The sequence below is a fragment of the Chiloscyllium plagiosum genome, unplaced genomic scaffold (genome assembly GCF_037043375.1).
Source record: "Chiloscyllium plagiosum isolate Xiang-an unplaced genomic scaffold, Cpla_swu_hap1 HiC_scaffold_20, whole genome shotgun sequence".
In the NCBI taxonomy this organism is placed as follows: Eukaryota; Metazoa; Chordata; class Chondrichthyes; order Orectolobiformes; family Hemiscylliidae; genus Chiloscyllium; species Chiloscyllium plagiosum.
The window spans coordinates 2,881,212-2,901,614 of NW_028270158.1; the positions used below are offsets into that span (position 1 = coordinate 2,881,212).

A 20,403-nucleotide genomic window follows, 5' to 3' on the forward strand; every position below is an offset into this window, starting at 1 on the left:
CAGATTAATAATATCCTTCCTATAACTGGGCGACCAAAACTGGATACAGTATTCCAGAAGAGGCCTCAATGCACCTCCTGTACAACCTCAACATAGTGTCCCAACTCTTTTATTCAAAAGACTAAGGAGTGAGTGCCAAACGCCTTTTTAACCAGCTTGTCAATATATGATGCAAACTTCAAAAATTATGTGCCTGCACCCCTAGGTCCCTCTGTTCAACAACACTATCCAAGGCCCTACCATTAATTGTATAAGTCTTAGAGGAGAAAGTGAGATCTGCAGATGCTGGAGATCAGAGCTGAAAATGTGTTGCTGGAAAAGCGCAGCAGGTCAGGCAGCATCCAGGGAACAGGAGAATTGACATTTCGGGCATAAGCCCTTCTTCAGGAATGAGGAAAGTTTGTCCAGCAGGCTAAGATAAAAGATAGGGAGGAGGGACTTGGGGGAGGGGCGTCAGAAATGCAATAGGTGGAAAGAGGTCAAGGTGAGGGTGATAGGTCAGACTGGGGTGGGGGCGGAGGGGTCAGGAAGAAAATTGCAGGTTAGGAAGGCGGTGCTGAGTTCGATGGATTTGACTGAGACAAGGTGGGTGGAGGGGAAATTAGGAAACTGGTGAAATCCGAGTATAAGTCTTACCCTTGTTTGTTGTACCAAAATGCAATATCTCCCATTTATCCAGACTGAACTCTAAGAAAGGATACTATTAAATTGTGCTCCTTCAACTTCCAGGATATCAAAACTACTTTCTTCTTGTACAAGATGGCACATCCAGAGCTCAGTGCTGACCTGTGAAAAGACCTCACGGTTGAATCACAGGTGGAAAGGCCACGTAAACTGATGGCATTAAACTGGCCAAAAGGCTCTGACAGAATCTGGAAACACAGACTGATCATTTCTCTACAAACTCTATCTGACCTCAACTTCCCAAAGAACAAAAAGAATTTCCAAAGGAAATTCTGCCTACCAAGTAATTTGTCATTTTGGGCACACTTTCCTCTGTTGCAGGTAATGACAAAAATAAAAACATAAAACTGCAGTAAATTGAAAAATGCCACAAAATCAATTAGTCCAATAAGGGAACAAAAATACCAAAATATGTGAAATTTACACATGTAGTCTCAAGATTTTGATAATTTATGATCACTTTAGTTATATAATCCATTAACCTTAACTATAGAAAATTTACAAAAACCTTCTGCAACCTGGTCTCATTTGCCATCAGAGTATTAAGTATTCCTGAAGAAGGGCTTATGCCCGAAACGTCGATTCTCCTGTTCCTTGGATGCTGCCTGACCTGCTGCGCTTTTCCAGCAACACATTTCCAGCTCTGATCTCCAGCATCTGCAGATCTCACTTTCTCCTATAGGAGTTGGTAGGTCTGGTTGTAGCTGTACAGGACATTGGTTAGACCACTTTTGGAATATTTTGTGCAATTCTGGTCTCCCTGCTATAAGAAAAATGTTGTGATACCTGAAAGAGTTCAGAAAAGATTTACAAGGATGTGGCCACCATTGGAAGGTTCAAGATATAGGGAGAGGCTGAATAGGCTGAGGCTGTTTTCCCTGGAGCATCAGAGGATGAGAAGCGACCTTATAGAACTTTATAAAATCATGAGGGGCATGGATAAGATGAATAGTCAAGGTATTTTCCCAGGGTGGCAGAGTCCAAAACTAGAGGGCGTAGGTTTAAGGTGAGGGGGGAAAGATTTAAAAGGGATGTAAGGGGCAATTTCTTCGCACAAAGGATGGTGTATATATGGAATGAGCTGCCAGAAGAGGTGGTGGAGGCTGGTACAATTACAACATTTAAAAGGCATCTGGATGGGTATGTGAATAGGAAGGGTTTAGAGGGATATGGTCAAATGCTGACAAATAGAATTAGATTAATGTAGAATATCTGGTCGGCATGGACAAGTTGGACCAAACAGTCTGTTTCCAAGCTGTACATCTCTATGAGGCTATAAGTATGCATAACCAGACAATATTAAAAACTAAGTCCAGATAACTCGAATGCTGTGGCTCTGACTACACTTATCTTACACAAGAACACAGCAATGGCGATGTATTTCAGGTGACTCGCTGAGAAAAATAAATTCTTGCCGTGGGCGGCACGGTGGCAAGTGGGCGGCACGGTGGCAAGTGGGCGGCACGGTGGCACAGTGGTTAGCACTGCTGCCTCACAGCACCAGAAACCTGGGTTCAATTCCCGCCTCAGGCGATTGACTGTGTGGAGTTTGCACATTCTCCCCATGTCTGCGTGGGTTTCCTCCGGGTGCTCCGGTTTCCTCCCACAGTCCAAAAATGTGCAGGTCAGGTGAATTGGCCATGCTAAATTGCCCGTAGTGTTAGGTGAAGGGGTAAAGGTAGGGGAATGGGTCTGCGTGGGTGGCGGGTCAGTGTGGACTTGTTGGGCCAAAGGGCCTGTTTCTACACTGTAAGTAATCTAATTTCTGAATCTTCAGTAAACCTTGAGCACTCCTGAACGCCATCCTTCCTTAGTTCATAGCACTGGAAGGATGGGAGAATCCTGAGATTTACCAAATGGATTTGGGAATGAGGAATTTTAGCTACAAGGCCAGGTTGGATGTTCTCTTTTGTATAAAAGAGGTTGGAGGGAAATTTGATAATGCTGCACCAGTTATGAAGATTTTGACCTGGTGGACAGATAGCACAAGGACACAGATTTAAGGTTTTGTTTAAGACATACAGTGGTGTGGGCGTGTTGAGGAAGGACATTATTTTATGTAATGAGTGGTGATGGCCTGGAATTCACCATCTGTGAAATAGGTAGGAGCAGAGGTGACTGATGATTTCAAAGGAAAATTGGATAACGACCTGAGAAAAATAACCTTGCACAGTTACAGGGATAGAATGAGGGCATGACACTGACTTGGCCTACCTTACAGTAAACAGAATCGATAAGTCAAATAGCCTCCTTCAGTTTCATAAATGACTGTCATCAGCTGGTCAAAAAACACAAAGAAGCACACTCTGAGCACAGTTTTGGCATTCTGAGCCTGTTCAAGTTTTCTGCATTCTCACATCTGGCATGTCAAAATAGAAATTCTTCTTGAATATTTTCTGTAAAGACTTTGAAGGAATAATGGTAGATCATTTTTCACATCTGTCCCATACTGCTAAATGGAGAACTTGAAGGCAACGTGATAAATTAAATGCTGATACAAAAAAGAACAAGGAGGCAGAAACATCTTAACTATGAACTTGATTACAGAACTGTAGCTGTACATATGCAATGACTACAAATATATTTCCTTTCATCTGATGATAGATTCATAGTAAAATCATAAGGGTAAGAGGAATGTCATAATAAGAGGAGACAATTTCAGTGACATAGGAAAATATTCCAAGTTATTTTGCTAATTAATGTATTTTGAGAAAGGAAGATAAAAGGTCAGCAAGGTGGCCTTCGTGTGGAGCCGCAGAAAATGGGGGAGATACTAAACGAATATGTTGCATCAGTATTTACTGTGGAAAGGATATGGAAGATATGGACTGTAGGGAAATAGATTAGACATCTTGCAAAATGTCCAGATTACAGAGGAGGAAGTGCTGATGTCTGGAAACGGTTAAAGGTGGATAAATCCCCAGGACCTGATCAAGTGTACCTGTGGGAAGCTAGAGAAGTGATTGCTGGGCCTCTTGCTGAGATATTTGTTTTATCGATAGTCACAGGTGAGTACCGGAAGACTGGAGGTTGGCAAATGTGGTGCCACTGTTTAAGAAGGGCAGTAAAGACAAGCCAGGGAACTATAGACTGGTGAGCCTGACCTCAGATGGAGTTTAATTCAGATAAACGCGAGGTGCTGCATTTTGGGAAAGCAAATCAAAGCAGGACTTATACACTTAATGGTAAGGTCCTAGGGAGTGTTGCTGAACAAAGAGACATTAGAGTGCAGGTTCATAGCTTCTTGAAAATGGAGTCACAGTTAGACAGGATAGTGAAGAAGGCATTTGGTTTGCTTTCCTTTATTGGTCAGAGTATTGAGTACAGGAGTTGGGAGGTCATGTTGTGGCTGTACAGGACATTGGTTGGAATATTGCGTGCAATTCTGGTCTCCTTCGTATCGAAAAAATGTTGTGAAACTTGAAAGGGTTTAGAAAAGATTTACAAGGATGTTGCCAGGGTTGGAGGATTTGAGCTATAGGGAGAGGCTGAACAGGCTGGGGCTGTTTTCCCTGGAGTGGCGTCCAGAACTAGAGGGCATAGGTTTAGGATGAGAGGGGAAAGATATAAAAGAGACCCAAGGGGCAACTTTTTCACTCAGAGGGTGGTACGTGTATGGAATGAGCTGCCAGAGGATGTGGTGGAGGCTGGTACAATTGCAGCATTTAAAAGGCATTTGGATGGGTATATGAATAGGAAGGGTTTGGAGGGATATGGGCCGGGTGCTGGCAGGTGGGACTAGATTGGGTTGCGATATCTGGTCGGCATGGACGGGTTGGACCGAAGGGTCTGTTTCCATGCTGTACATCTCTATGATTCTAAATGAGTGGTCTGGACAAACTGTCAATTTCCCCTTCAGACTTTTCTTTTTAAGAGAAAGAAGACCCAACTTGCACAATCCTTCCTGACTATTGTAATTCTCAATTATTTGTTCATAATTTCCTGTGTTAAACTCAGTGGTTATGGAAACCAGAGTTGCACACAATATTCTATACATAATGCTGCCAAAGTTTGCATGAATTTGGCATCACCTCCTTGCTTTTCAATAATGTTTCTCCACAGAATAATCCCCAACATTTTGTTTTACACCTCTATACGCTTATCAAATAGTACTTTTTTGTAGTAGTTTATTCATCTTTATATCTTTACTCCATTTATTTTCTTACCTTCCAAAGCATCAGTGGTCCGCCTCTTTATTCCTTTTGTCAAAATAAAGTACTTCTCACTTCCCCAGGCTGCAATATATTTTTCCTAATCCTCCCACTCTCCAAAGCTTTCCATTTCAATGGCCAATAATCACTTTTCTTTCTAAAAAAAAAGGCAATTTTGAACCAGGGGTTCACTTTTGAAAATAAAACTTCTTAAACTTTTAAAGAAATGTAATGATTTCCATCCTGTTTATTGGCAAAATTATTTTGAAAAAAAAACTTAACAAGGTATTACAGATACTGAGTACAGGAGAAATAAACCGTTATTAAATTATTTAAAAAGAGAAAGATAACGTGCTTTGTGCATTTATCTTTCACATACACTGAAGGGGATTTAATTCCCTATATTTTATTTTAATTTTGCTCTCTGAGTTTTAATTTAGTTCCCGGTATTTTAATTTTTAATGTAATTTCTTGTTATCGCTTATCTGAGAGAAGCTTGAGGCCTGACCGCCGCCGTTGCTAAGTTACCAAGTGTGTTTAATCGTTCCTGAGCTATCGAGGCGGGGCGTGGGGTGGGGTGAATGATTCGATAGTTGATGAGAAAGGCTGGAGGACCATTAGGAGCACGCGGAGTGATGAGCCCTCGCGAGATTTAGAAATTTCCCATCAGGCGGTGCGGCCAGCGCTTCCTCCTCTTTCGCCATATTGACCAAGCGGTAAGATGTCAGCGGGCTCTGGCTGGTGGTAATCGGCTCTGTATCAGCGCCATCGTCGGTGCTGGCGCGGACCTTTCCCGTTCCCCTTCAAGTATGTGATGTGGGGATTCATCTGATGCGACTATGGGCTGGCAAAACGTGCGTCTTCCGTGTAAATATTGTGGTGGATTGTGCCCCCCCCCGTCTTGTGCGTTCGGTTCAATGGGAGGGGGAGGAGCAGGCTGCAGGGCGGGAGTGAAGGCCCCAGGGGGTGGGTGAGGGAGGGAGTGGTGCTGGAGATCCTACTGACTGTGGGTGATGCCTTCACCCCACTATACCATTGGCTTCCGTTTCCTTAGGGAAGGCGATAATGTGGATCTGGGATTGGGATTGAGACCGGTACAGGGACAGGAAGATGAGGCAGTCTCCCCTATCCCCATCTCATCTCCCCCCCCCCCCCCCCCATTACCTTTTCCCTCTGCACTCCCAGTTTGTGCCTCCTGCAGCTGGTTGCTTTTTTTCTTTCAATAATTCATAAGGGCAGCATCTCTAACCTGTTCTCCCTTTCCTTCAGGCATCATGGTGCGTATGAATGTTCTTGCTGATGCCCTTACCAGCATCAACAATGCAGAGAAACGCGGAAAACGCCAGGTTCTCATCCGGCCATGCTCCAAAGTGATTGTGAGATTCCTGACTGTAATGATGAAGCATGGTAAGATGGTTTCTCTCACTGCTTTGGTTATTGTATGTTGCACTGGGTAGGATGGGATTCTTTATCATAGTCATGATAGACCTTTAAGTCCAACTTGTCCATGCTGACCAGATAATCTAAATTAATCTAGTTCTAATTTGTCAGCATTTGGCCCATATCCCCCTCAATCCTTCCTAGTCACACATCCACCCAGATGCCTTTTAAATGTTTTAATTGTACCAGCTTACACCACAACTTGTGGAAAAAGTTGCTCCTGAAGTTGGAGACGAGTCTGAGGAATGTAAATGCAATGTTGAATCTTGACAGCTCATTGCCACAGGGTTGTGGAGGCAAAATCATTGTGTATTTGAGACAGGTAGTGAGGTTCTTGATTGGTAAGTGGTTTGAGTGTTCTGAGGAGAAGACAGGGTTGAGAAACACACCAACCATGATCTAATGGTTGATTGTGTGGCCTAATTCTGTTCCTATGTTTTGTGGTGTCTTGGGCTGTCAATTCTTGAAGTGTTATTGAACCTGTACCACTGTTATGTAGAGCATGATGGGGTGTTTATTAACTTTTTTGAGTCAGGACTGTCAGTTAGCAATTTATGGAACTTTTAAAAATACACTAGTTTCTTGGACATCAAAATGTATATTTTTATTTCTAGGCTACATTGGAGAGTTTGAGATTATTGATGACCACAGAGGTGGGAAAATAGTTGTCAATCTCACCGGTAGACTGAACAAGGTGAAAAAAAATCGCTTTCTCACGATTTGCAATTATGTTCTTTCTGCCGTTTTCCTATTGTGTGCGTGACTCCTGTGCTTGTGTTAAGATGTATGATTGCTTTCTGATGCTCTGCTCACTTTAGTTTAGCAATGGTGTTTTTCCTCTTTCCCAGGTCTTAATGGTCATTTTAGTTTTGACTTTCTAGAAGTACTAAACTACACTGTGCGAGTGGCTCAGTGGTTAGCACTGCTGCCTCGCAGCACCAGGGACCAGAGTTTGATTCCAACCCCTGGCGACTGTCTGCGGAGTTTGCACATTCTCCCTGTGTCTGCGTAGGTTTTTTCCCACGGTCCAAAGATGTGCAAGTTAAGTGGCTTGGCCATGCTAAGATTCCTGAAGGGCTTATGCCCGAAACGTCGATTCTCCTGTTCTTTGGATGCTGTCTGACCTGCTGCGCTTTTCCAGCAACATATTTTCAGCTCTGATCTCCAGCATCTGCAGTCCTCACTTTCTCCTCCCATGCTAAGATTGCCCATTGTGTTCAGGGATGTGCAGGTTAGGTGCATTAGTCAGGGGAAATGTAGAGCACTTGCATAGGGGAATGGGTTTGGATGGGTTACTCTGTTGGGCCAAGTGCCTGTTTCTGCACTGTAGGAAATCTAAGGTTCTGGTCTATGATACTTCCCATCTCCTAAATGGGCATCAATTATGTGTAACAACCTCAAAGCTGTCTTAACGAGATAATCTGTTTCTGATGTTTGAAGCAGACATATTATTATATTATTGGTCTCCAAATTTGTGGAAGGACATTCTGGCTATTGAAGGAGTGCAGCGTAGGTTCACAAGGTCAGTTCCTGGAATGGCGGGCTTATCATATGTTGAAAGATTGGAGCGACTATTTACACCTGAGTTTAGAAGGATGAGAAGAGATCTGATTGAGATGTGTAAGGTTATTAAAGGATTAGACACTCTGGAGGCAGGAAGCATGTTTCTGTTGATGGATAAGTCCAGGACCAGAGGACACCATTTAAAAATAAGGGGTAGAACAGTTGAGTGATGTATATATGCCCCCAGAAGGCAGTGGAGGCCAAGTCTCTGGATACTTTCAAGAAAGAGATGGATTGGGATCTTAAAGATAGCGGAATCAAAGGTTATGGGGATAAGGCAGGAACAGGGTACTGATTGTGGATGATCAGCCATGATCATAATGAGTGATGGTGCTGGGCTGAATGGCCTGCTCCTGCACCTATTGTCTATTATTGCTTTAAGTGGATTGTACTACTTTATTATCTGGATTGACTCTTTTTGTTTGTTTCTTGTTCCTTGATAGTGTGGTGTCATTAGCCCCAGATTCGATGTTCAAGTAAAAGAGCTCGAAAGGTGGCAAAATAGTCTCCTGCCTTCCCGTCAGTTTGGGTAAGTCTTGCTGTAAACTCCTGAATGAGAGAATTCACTCTGGTGTTTCTACCCTGGGATCAGACAGCTTGTGTGACGTGTTGATGTGCACGTTCCCTTTCTACATCGTTTTGTGAATATTGAATGATGGGAACCCAGATCTGGTCTTCTGTGGGGTCTTTATCTCCCACATTGGAAGCACTAGAATCAGCTGGTTCATTGGAGAGTGCAGGAGGGCATGCCAAGAGCAGCACCAGACATAACTGAAGGTGAAGTGTCAACCTGGTAAAGCCCCCAAACAGGATTGCTTGCATGCCAAACAACATAAGCAGCAAAACAACACAACCAATGGATCAGAAGTAAGCTCTGCAGTCCTACCACATTGAGTCGTGATTGATGGTGGATGTTTAAACAACTCACTGGAGGTGGAGGCTCCACAAATATTCCCATCATCAATGATAGAAGACCTCAGTAAGGCTGGAGCTTTCACAGCAATCTTGAGCCGAAATGTTAAGTGGATGATTCATTTCTGCCTCCTCCAGTGGTCCCCAGCATTACAGATACTAGTCTTCAGCCAATTTGATTCACTTCACGTGATATCAAGAAACAACTGGAGGCACTGGATACTGCAAAAGCTATGGACCCTGACAACATTCCAGAAATAGCACTGAAGACTTGCTGCTCCCGCTGGCCAATCTGTTCCAGTACAGTTATAACACTGGCATCTACCTGACAGTATGGAACATTTCCCAAGTATGCCCTGTTCATAAGCAGGACAAATACAACCTAGCCAATTACCTCCCTATCAATCTGTCAATCATCAGTAACATGATAGCCATCAATAATGCTATCAAATAGCACCTACTCAGTGATGTCAGTTTGGGTTCCACCAGGGTCACTCAGCTCCTGATCTCATAACAGCCTTGGTTCAAACAAGGACAAAAAAGCTGAATTCTAGAGTAGAGAGAGTCCTTGATATGCATTCGACAGAGCGTGACATCGTGGACCCCTAGCAAAACTGTAATCCATAGATATCATGCGCAAGCTCTGCAGTAGTTGGAGTCATACCTGGCACATAAGACTGTTGTGGTTGTTGGAGGTCAGTCATCTCAACTCCAGGGCATCTCTGCAGGAGTTTTTCAGGGTAGTGTCCTAGGCCCAACCATCTTCAGCTGCTTCATCAATGACCTTCCCTCCATCAGAAGGTCAGAAGTGGGGATGTTTGTCTATGATTGCATGATCAATGTTTGCCATTTGTGACTCCTCAGATACTGAAGTAGTCAGTGTTCAAATGCAACAAGTTCTAGCCAATATCCAGGCTTGGACTGACCAGTGGCAAATAATGTTTGTGCTTCACAAATGTCAGGCTCAGTGGTTAGCACTGCTCTCCCACAATGCCAAGGATGCAGGTTCGATTCCAGTCTCCGGCGACTGTGTATGGAATTTGCGCTTTCCCCATGTCTGCGTGGTTTTCCTCTGGGCGCTCCAATTTCCTCCCACAATCCAAAGATGTGCAGGGTAGGTGAATTGGCTATGATAAATTGCCCATAGTGTTCAGGGGTGCGTTGGTTATGTGTAGTAGTCAGGGGTAAATGTAGAGTAATAGGATAAGGGAATAGGTTTCGGTAGGAGACTCTTCAGAGAGTCATAGTGATATACAGCATAGAGATGTACAGCATGGAAACAAACCCTTCGGTCCAACTCGTCCATGCCGACCAGGCATCCTAACCTAATCTAGCCCTATTTGCCAGCACTTGGCCCATATCCCTCTAAAGCCTTCCTATTCCTATCCCCATCCAGATGCCTTTTTAACCTTGTAATTGTACCAGCCTCCAGTTTCCTCTGGCTGCTCATTCCATACACATACCACCCTCTGCATGAAAAAGCTGCTGTTCAGGCCCCTTTTATCTTTTCCCCTCTCACCCCAGGAAAAAGACTTTGTCTGTTTACTCTAACCATGCCCCTTGTGATTTCATAAACCTCTATAAGGTCATCCCTCAGTCTCTGACACTCCAGGGAAAACAGCCCTAATGTATTCAGCCTCTCCCTATAGCTCAAAACGTCCAACCCTGGCAACATCCTTGTAATTCTTTTCTGAACCCTTTCAAGTTTCACAACATCTTTCCAATAGGAAGGAGACCCAAATTGCACACAATATCCTGAAAGTGGCCAGACCAATGTCCTGAACAGCCGCAACATGTCCTCCCAACTCCTGTACTCAGTACTCTGACCAATAAAGGAAAGCATACCAAACGCCGCCTTCGCTATCCTACCTACCTGCGACTCCACTTTCAAGGAGCTATGGAGCTGCACTCCAGGGTCTCTTTGTTCAACAACACTCCCCAGGACCTTACCATTAAGTGTATAAGTCCTGCTAAGATTTGCTTTCCCAAATTGCAGCACCTCATATTTATCTAAATTAAACTCCATCTGCCACTCCTCAGCCCATCTGATCAAGATCCCGTTGTAAGCGAAGATCTTCTCTGTTGTGCAGTGCATCTCCAATTTTTGTCATCTGCAAACTTACTAACTATACCTCCCATGTTCATATCCAATCATTTAGATAAATGACGAAAAGTATTGGACCCAACACCGATCTTTGTGGCTCTCCACTGGTCACAGGCCTCCAGTCTGAAAAGCAACCCTCCCACTACCACCCTCTGTCTTCTACCTTTTGAGCCAGTTCTGTATCTAAATGGCTAGTTCTCCCTGTATTCCATGAGATCTAACCTTGCTAACCAGTCTCCCATGTTGAACCTTGTGGAACGCCTTACTGAAGTCCATGTCCACTGCTGTGCTATTTGTTACTTTTTCAAAAAACTCAATCAAGTTTGTGAGATGATTTCCCACGCACAATGCCACGTTGACTATCCCTAATCAGTCCTTGCCTTTCAAAATCCATATACATCCTGTCCCTCAGGATTCCCTCCAACAATGTACCACTGACATCAGGCTCACTGGTCTATAGTTCTCTGGCTTATCCTTGTCACCTTTCTTCAACAGTGGCACCGTGTTAGCCAACCTCCAGTCTTCCAGCCCCTTACTTGTGACTATCAATGATGCAAATATCTCAGCAAGAGGTCCAGCAATCACTGTCGTTTCCTACAAGAGTTCTTGGGTACACCTGATCAGGTCCTGGGGGTTTATCCTCCTTTATGCGTTTCAAGGCATCCAGCACCACCACCTCTGTAATATGGGCCTTTTTCAAGAGGTCACCATCTATTTCCCCACATTCTGTATCTTCCTCTATCCTTCCTCCACAGTAAATGCTTATGTGAAATACTCGTTTAGTGGGTCCACACAAAAGCTGCCTTGCTGATCTTTGGGGGGGACCTATTCTCTCCCTAGTTACCCTTTTGTCTTTAAGGTATTTGTAAAGATCCTTTGAATTCTCCTTAACCCTATTTGCCAAAGCTATCTCATGTCCCCTTTTTGCCCTCATGTTTTCCATCTTAAGTGTACAGGAAGTTCTGGGCTGTGAACACTTGACTTACAAACGCCTTGTACTTACGAACAGACCTCCAGCTCTTCATTTTTAAAAATCCGTTGTGTACGATGTTTCGTCCGAATGAGCGGGCGGCCTAATTAGCCCATATCTGTTCTGACTTAAGCACACATTTGACTTACGGACAGCAGAACAAAACAGAATTTGTTTGTAACCTGGGGACTTCCTGTACTCCTGCTGATTGGTGTGGACCTGTTGGGCCGAAGGGTCTCTTTCCACACTGTAAGGATTCTTCTATTCTAAGAGACAATCTGGGCACTGCCCCTTGACATTTAATCCCCTGCTGTCCCTGATCAGAAACTCAGCTGGACTCATACTTGCTGTGGCTACAAGAGCAGGTCAGAGGTTTTGAATACTGCTGCAAGTTACTCACCACCTGACTCCTCAAACCCTGTCCACCATCTACAGGGCTGAAATCAGGAGTGCGATGGAATACTTCCCACTTGACTGGCTGAGTACAGCTCTAACAATACTCAAGGCATGACCCCATTCGGGGTAAAGCCAGCTTGACTGGCACCATATCTGCGAACAGCCATCATCGACACTCAGTAGCAGCAGTGTGTACTATCTACAAGGTGCACTGCAGAAATTCACCAAAGATCTCAGGCAGCACCTTCCAAACTCCTCATCACTTCCATCTGGAAAGACAAGGGCAGTGCACACATGGGAACAGTTTTACTCCCAAGCTGCTCACCATCCTGACGCGCACACATTTCACTGCTCCTTCACTCTCACTGCGTCAAGATTGTGGAATTCCCTCCCTGGAATCTTAGCAGATTCCCTTTTGACTATTGGCAATAGACATCTGAATCACGAATATTGGGAGGTGCAGTTTAGTTTGGTGTCTCGGAAGTGGATTGATTTATCACATATGGCTAACATGTATAAGTGATTCATTAGTCTATTCAAAACAAGTTTGAATTGAATGTTGGTGGAAGATTTGCTCACCTAGAAACTGTTGTGTTACTTTAGATTTGGAGATAGCTTGTGGCTATTGGCATCAGTAGCTTCCTTTGTCTAATCAGTGTTGCATCAACTGTACCATGATCTCTGAAAAGAGGTGAAATGTAAATTGTAGTGATTTGGGAGATCGAACTTTTTTTCTGCTCATCAATCCCCTCTAATTTTGTAAACTTAGACTGAGTTAACTGGTTAGTAGTTAACATGCTATCAATGTCTGTAACCTTCTGGGTGACACTCCTGGATTTGAGTGTTGCAGTGAATCTGTGCTGTTCACAGATTGAGTTATTTCAGATGAGTATCTGGTTTTAGAAGAAAACCTTTTAAGCCAATCTTAGGTTTTTTTGTGTGCCCTCCTAGTTTTTCCTTGCTGGGTTGAATTATTCCCTGAGAATCTATTCCTTCTATTTTGTTTTGAAAAATATCAGTTGTCACCTTGATAGTATTCCCTATAAAGCTTTCACTTGTTTCCCAGCTCTTCCTGCGTTTCATCCATTTGGAATCAAGGAATTATTTGATTCTGATTACTTGTAAAATTCTAATCTGTACCTCTATGAATTGTTGGATATGAAGGCAGGATATGTGTATTTGATATGACAAGTTGACCTACCTTAATTGAAGCCACTTTCTACATTGCATGCCAAGGGCTTGGTTCTGGCTGAACCAGAATCCTGGGTTGTGCTGATGTTTCCACACTTAAAAGATGGAATAATGCCCTCTTTCCTCCGCACACCTTTATCTGTTCTCCCTTGAAGTTGGAGTGTTAGCAGGCAATTTGGCCCATCAAATAGCACTCCATCTAATCCTCTTATTGGCTGCACTAGTCTAAGGGCAGTGTTGCAGTTGGTCTGTCAACACTAATTGCTTCATGAGACGTTAGAGTGGGTGCATGTGTAGCATATAATGTTGCCATCAATCCTGCAGCACTGTTTAAAGATTGTGGCTGATTCTGGGTTTCAAATCCATTTTCCCATCTGCTTTCCCATATTCCCAAGTTCTGCCTTTTGCCTTTGATATATTTAACACTGGAACATCTGCAGTAGAGAACTCCAAAGATTCACACCTTTTTTGAAGAATTTTTTTCCTTATCACAGGCATAAATAATTGGTCACTTATCTCAACTGTTTTCCTGTAGATTCCTGTGCATTAATCAGTCCCTTTCTGCAGCTTGCATTTTGTTATTTGCTGATGGGATGTCGGCCCCTCTGACTAGACTAACATTTATTACCCATCCTTAATTGCCCAGAAGGCATTTCAGAGTCACCCACATTGCTATGGGTATGGAGTCACATGTTACCAGACTGGGTAAGGGTGACATTTCCTTCCCTGAAGGACATAAGTGAACCAGGTGCAACAATTGACAACTGTTTCATGGTCCTCGTTAGACACTTATTTCCAGATTCTTTATTGAATATAAATTCCACCATCTGCCATGGTGCAATTTGAACCCATGTCCGCACAATATTAGCTGTGTTAATAGTCTAACGATAATACCGCAAGGCTGTTGGGAGTGGAATAACCTCTTTTTTTGCTCTGGATTAGGCTTAGGTGAATTGGGCAGGATTTTATTTGCAGATTTCTTGGGAAAACTCCAGTGGTGGATGTAAAGTAAAAGTTGTATTTTTTCAGTTTGATCTGCATTATTCAGGTTCCTGTTTGTCTGGCTGGTTTGCTTTTACCTGTTGAATCTAAATCTTGCTAAACAGCAAAATCTAGGTCTGATTTAGAGAATTATGTATACTGTACAGAAAGATTAACTGCTCAGCATTATTTGTATAGATGCGGCTTTGTTCATTCTTGCTTATGTTAGGCATTCCACCACTTCATTGCTTACGTACTACATTAACCCTGTGTTTGCCTCGTTTTAGTCAGTTTAGTTATGACCACAAGGCATTTATAGTCTATGATCAGAATACTGGGCCCAGACTGACTGCAATCCTCTGCTGTCACCTCCAACCCTCCACCACCACCACTATCCCCATCTCTTCCCTCCCCCTCTTTATATTGCCTGCAGAAACTAATCTTTTTGCAATATAATCAGGCTTTGCTTTTGTTCTTTTGGTATAGTTGGCAACGTTAGATGAGTACAGTAATACACTTCAGTTGGATGATATGGCAAGCTCACTAGGATTGAAATCCAGAGGTCCAGGTTAGTGCTTGGGAATGATGGGTTAAAATCCTCCCTTTATAATTTCTTCATAGAAACCTTCATATGTTGTGGAAGCAGGCTGTTCAGCCCATCAAGTCCATACTGACCCTTTGAAGAGCATCCCATCCAGACCCACATCTACCTTATCCTTTAACCCTGCATTTCTCGTAGCGAATCCACCTGGCCTGCACATCGCAATTGCTGGAATTTAAAGTCAGTTTTACAAGTTTTTGAATTGAGTTAGGAACCCAAAAGTATTGTTGTAAGAACCCATCTAGGTCACATGTCCTTTTGAGGTTGAAAATTTACCATCTTTTCCCAGTGTGGTGCATGTGTAACTCCAGACCCACAGCTGTGTGCTGACTCTGAAGTGGACTATCAAATTGACAATCAGTCACTTGGAGGTAATTGGGGTTGAGAAATATATGTTGGCCTTCAGTGGCATCCACATTCTATGAAATAATTTAAGTTTACAGGTCAAATTTATTTATGAAAGAATCTCTTGTCATAGGGAAAAGCTCTATGCAGTTATTGACCAGAAGTACTGATCTATTTGTATCATAAATTAACTTTTAAAGTTATTTAAATAGCCTCAACGCTCAACTTAGGTGTCCTTTGAATTTGCCCTTGATCAGAGACTGAACTTGGAATAGACATGTGTTGGCTACGCATGGGGAGGGGTCAGTGTTCTGTCAACATTGATGTGATTGATGCTGTCGCAAGCAAAAGTTTGCATATGGGCTTCTAATCCTTCATTTTCCCCTCCATTAGCATCTGGTCAGTCTTGTAATGGTCTGTGTCTGTTTTTTAAACTTTGCAGTTTAAGACCTGATGTCCATTCTTAACGATTGCCAAATTCGGTACCAGAGTTCTATCAGACTGTAGGACTGCACGCTCCTTAAGAGGTGACAGGTGGTTTAAGCTGAGGGTCACCAGGCCTCAGGGTGATGGGAGAGGGATTGGGAAGGAAAGCCCTTCATGATAACCTCAGCTGGTGCACCAGCTATCTGTCCAGTTAACTGCTCCGCTACCACTCCATACAAAATTATTAGGTTGCAATGGACACTAGGTGGGGCAAATAGCTTTTAAGGGTATATTTTAGCTTATTCAGTAAATGAAGTGGAGTTCTGATATGTTTTTAGTCTGTTCGGGTACGGGGTGATGCTGAAACCTTAGTTTTCTTGTTGAATTGCATTGTTAAGATTGAACTTTGAACCTGTTTGCAATTTTAACAGATTATGGAAGGAGGAAAGGAGTGTGCTAGTAGACCAATCTGAGCAGGAAACTTTTTTTATGCTTTGTGCGTTGATCTAAGCCTTGAAATGTGAACGTTGTCATATGTAGAGTAAGATTGCTTTTTAAACCTTGTAAAGATTTAATGAAAGATTCTATTATAAATTTACAATGAAAAAATAGCTATAATTTCATTGTATCAAAATTTAAGATTTGTTTTGCTTGGTTCAGTCAGAATGTAGAATTGTTTTGGATTATTTGGTATATTGCCAACAGCCCATGGTTCAACTGTTTTGAGGGATGGTTCAATTCTTGTTTGCAGACATTTGAATACACAACCACAGTCAAATGTTTAGTCCTAGATTAACGCTCATGTTCATTACTGTTCCATAAGACATTCTGGGCGATTGTCAGAAAATATTTGCTTGAAAGTCTGTGGCTAAAAGTGCTTTCTAACTTCACATGGTTATGGCTTTGGGTTGAAATTGAGAAAATCCACTTTTGAATTTTATAGGTACATCGTTCTAACGACCTCAGCAGGGATCATGGACCATGAAGAGGCCAAACGGAAACACACGGGAGGAAAAATTCTAGGATTCTTTTTCTAAAACGTGCAACCTGTCTATAATAAAACATTGAAATCACTTGTTCTGTCTGTCTTTTAATCAGGCTGTGACATTAATACATGAACAAGCAATGGAATATTTTAAACAGAAATGGTGCTAGAGAAATTTAGCATCTCTGGAGAGAAAACAGGAAACATTGAGTTCAGTGATGTTATCAACTTCGCTTTATCCCACGATGCTGGCAGGCTCATGGAGTTTCTGTTTCAGTCCTTAAGTGTCTGTCTTTGTTTCATTCAAAGGAATACTTGGCTGTTTAGTTTTAAGAATGTGCAAGTTTGCAGCCAAGGGACAATGTTTGTTTATCTTTAACAGATTTTGTCCTGTCATTGCCCTTGCTAATGAACTAGATCAGTAACACCTTGCCTTTGTACAGAAAGGCTGACACATGTTTTTTAAAATCCTGCCGTGCTCTTTCCAGTTCTGATCTTATACACGTCACCATTTAATTCACTCAAATGTCAGTGACTCAAGTTGTTTGGGGTTTAAGCTCTTGAATCTCCTCCAAGTCTGTCACCTTAACACTCTTTAAGGAGGAAAAAGTTGAACCGGTTTTTGGTTACTTGTCTAAATATGCATGGACTCCTATTCCAAGTTTGGTTTGCCTCTGACTAGTTTTGTGAAGCTATTTTTACAAAATACTTTTTTAAATTGTAAAAAAACTCTTTAGACTTGATCCTTAATGCAGGTCTAGGTACCAGCATCGTTCCTACAGTAACATCGCTGATTCTTGGCAGTATGGGATGGGTAGCTAGTGCCCACATTCTGTAATGAATACAGTTGGTTCTGCTATAATGTGTCTTTCTTCAATGCATTTGAAGAATTTGGACTGTTACCTGTAGAATGCAAACTTTCCAGCCCTGTGTTGGCTATAACATGTGATTTTCTTATAACGTGAAATCGCAGGACAACTACAGTGTTATATCAGAATCAACTATAAAACACTGCAGGATTTAAAGTTCAAGAAAGTTAGAACTTTGTGCCCAATATATTATGACAATTATAGTAGATACATTTTTTGTTTGTTGTTTTGTTCAGGTTTTCAGATCTTCAAGTTTATAGGTGATAACTGTATCAGCAAAACAAATGGCACAAACATTTGCTGAAGCTATAGGCAAGAAGGGAAGTACAGAGGAACTGGAATTATCTGAAGGACCCGGGCAGGGAGCATTTCGTTTGATTAATTGAATGCAGGGTAACCTAGTTTAGGTAAGCATTGGGACCTTGCGATCTTGCCAAATAATCCAATATTCAGATAATCAAGGTTCCTCTGTGTCAATAAGCACATGAAAGGGTTGCGTGAGCCACTAGGTGATGCTGTGTACCACAGTGAAAGAGTTACTAAATAAAAAGAACAAAGAAAATTTACAGCCCTTTATCCCTCCAAGCCTGAGCCGATCCAAATCTACTGTCTAAACCTGTTGCCCAATTCCAAAGCATCTGTACCCCTCTGCACCCCATTCTACTCGTGCATCTGGCCAGACTCCTCTTAAATGAATCTAACGTGCCTGTCTCTACCACCTCTGCTGGCCATGTGTTCCAGACACCCACCACCCTCTGTGTAAAGTACTTGTCATGTGTATCCCCCTTAAACTTTCCACCTCTCACCTTGAAAGCGTGACTTTTCGTTATTGAATCCTTCACCCTGGGAAAAAGCTTATCTCTTATCCACCCTGTCTAAACCCTTCATGATTTTGTAAACCTCAATCAGGTTTCCCCCCCGCCTCAACTCCTTTTTTCTAATGAATTCAAACCTGTAAACAGGAAAGTGGCTTGAAGTGTGTATACTTCAATGCAAGAAGTATACGAAATAAGGTAGGTGAACTTGCAGCGTGGGTTGGTACCTGGGACTTCGATGTTGTGGCAATTACGGAGACATGGCTAGAACAGGGACAGGATTGGCTGTTGCAGGTTCCAGGATTTAAATGTTTTAGTAGGGTCAGAGGTGGGGGTAAAAGAGGGGGAGGTGTGGCATTGCTTGTCAAAGATAGTATTACAGTGGTGGAAAGGACGATGGATGAGGACTTGCCATCTGAGGTAGTTTGGGCTGAGGTTAGGAATAGGAAAGGTGAGGTCACCCTGTTAGGAGTCTTTTACAGGCTTCCTAATAGTCCTAGAATCATTGAAGAAAGGATAGGGAAGGTGATTCAGGAGATGAGTGACAGTAATAGGGTGGTTGTTATGGGGTCTTTAACTTTCCTGATATTGATTGGGAAAGCTATAGCTCAAGTTCGTTAGATGGGTCAGTGTTTGTTCAATGTGTGCAGGAGAGTTTCCTGACACAATATGTAGACAGGCCAACAAGAGGTGAGGCCATACTGGATTTGGTTCTGGGTAACGAACCAGGCCAGGTGTTAGAATTAGAGGTAGGTGAGCACTTTGGGGATAGTGACCATAATTCGGTGATTTTTACACTCGTGATGGAGAGGGATAAGTGTGTACTACAGGGCAAGAGTTATAGCTGGGGTCAGGGAAATTATGATGCGGTGAGGCATGACTTAGGATGTGTGGCTTGGAAAAGTAAGCTTCAAGGCAAGAGTGTAAATGATATGTGGAGCTTGTTCAAGGAGCAACTATTGAGTGTCCTTGATAATTATGTACCTGTCGGGCAGGGAGGAAAGGGTCGTGCAAGGGAGCCGTGGTTTAATAAGGAATTGGAATCCCTTGTTAAATGGAAGAGGGCGGCCTATCTCAAGATGAGACGTGAAGGTTCAATTGGGGCGATTGAGAGTTATAGGGTAGCCAGGAAGGACCTGAAGAGAGCTAAGAGCAGCAAGGAGGGGACATGAAAGGTCCTTAGTCGGTAGGATTAGGGAAAACCCTAAGGCTTTCTATAGGTATGTTAGGAATAAAAGAATGACTAGGGTAGGAATAGGTCCAGTCAAGGATAGTAGTGGGAAGTTGCGTGTGGAGGCGGAAGAGATTGGGGAGACACTGAATGAATACTTTTCTTCAGTATTTACTCAGGAACAGGGCATTGTCGTCGATGTGAATACTGAGTCACAAATAAGTAGAATGGATGGCTTTGAGGTATGTAGAGAAGAGGTGTTGGAAATCCTGGAAAAGGTGAAAATAGATAAGTCCCCTGGGCCTGATGGCATTTATCCTAGGATTCTCTGGGAAGCAAGGGAGGAGATTGCAGAGCCATTGGCCTTGATTTTTATGTCCTCTTTGTCTACAGGAGTAGTGCCAGAAGATTGGAGGATAGCAAATGTGGTTCCCTTGTTCAAAAAGGGGAGTAGGGATAACCCTAGTAACTATAGGCCGGTGAGTCTCACTTCTGTTGTGGGCAAAGTCTTAGAGAGAATTGTAAGGGATAGGATTTATGCACATCTGGATAGGAATAATGTGATCAAGGATAGTCAGCATGATTTTGTGAAGTGCAGGTCGTGCCTCACAAACCTTATTGAATTCTTTGAAATGGTGACGAAGGAGGTTGATGAGGGGAAAGCGGTAGATGTGGTATATATGGATTTTAGTAAGGCGTTTGATAAGGTTCCCCATGGTAGGCTACTGCAGAAAATACGGAGATATGGCATTGAGGGTGAGTTGGAGGTTTGGATTAGGAATTGGCTGGATGGAAGAAG

The 20,403-nt window shown here is 42.8% G+C and overlaps 2 protein-coding genes across 5 annotated transcripts in view; one reads left to right on the plus strand and one right to left on the minus strand.

Annotated features, from left to right (window-relative positions):
- Positions 1–5,338, minus strand: part of LOC122560905 (uncharacterized) — a 54,694-nt gene extending 49,356 nt beyond the window's left edge. For 2 of the 3 annotated variants that reach the window (XM_087997590.1, XM_087997589.1), the window contains exon 1: positions 4,851–5,338. The gene's annotated coding sequence lies outside the window, so the exon portion shown is untranslated. Of the gene's footprint in view, positions 1–2,898; positions 2,963–4,850 lie in introns of all 3 variants that reach the window. The other variant, XM_087997588.1, reaches the window with a different exon arrangement.
- A 181-nt stretch (positions 5,339–5,519) lies between these two features.
- Positions 5,520–16,837, plus strand: rps15a (ribosomal protein S15a). Of its 2 annotated transcripts, none has more exons than XM_043712153.2 (5): positions 5,520–5,642; positions 6,105–6,242; positions 6,890–6,969; positions 8,282–8,367; positions 16,708–16,837. In XM_043712153.2, exons 2-5 carry the CDS (start codon positions 6,110–6,112, stop codon positions 16,799–16,801), a joined length of 393 nt encoding a protein of 130 aa, XP_043568088.1. In that variant the 5' UTR covers positions 5,520–5,642; positions 6,105–6,109; the 3' UTR covers positions 16,802–16,837. The 2 variants fall into 2 exon arrangements, with proteins under 2 accessions (XP_043568088.1, XP_043568089.1); XM_043712154.2 differs by having other exon boundaries at positions 5,569–5,689.
- Positions 16,838–20,403: the final 3,566 nt, after the last annotated feature.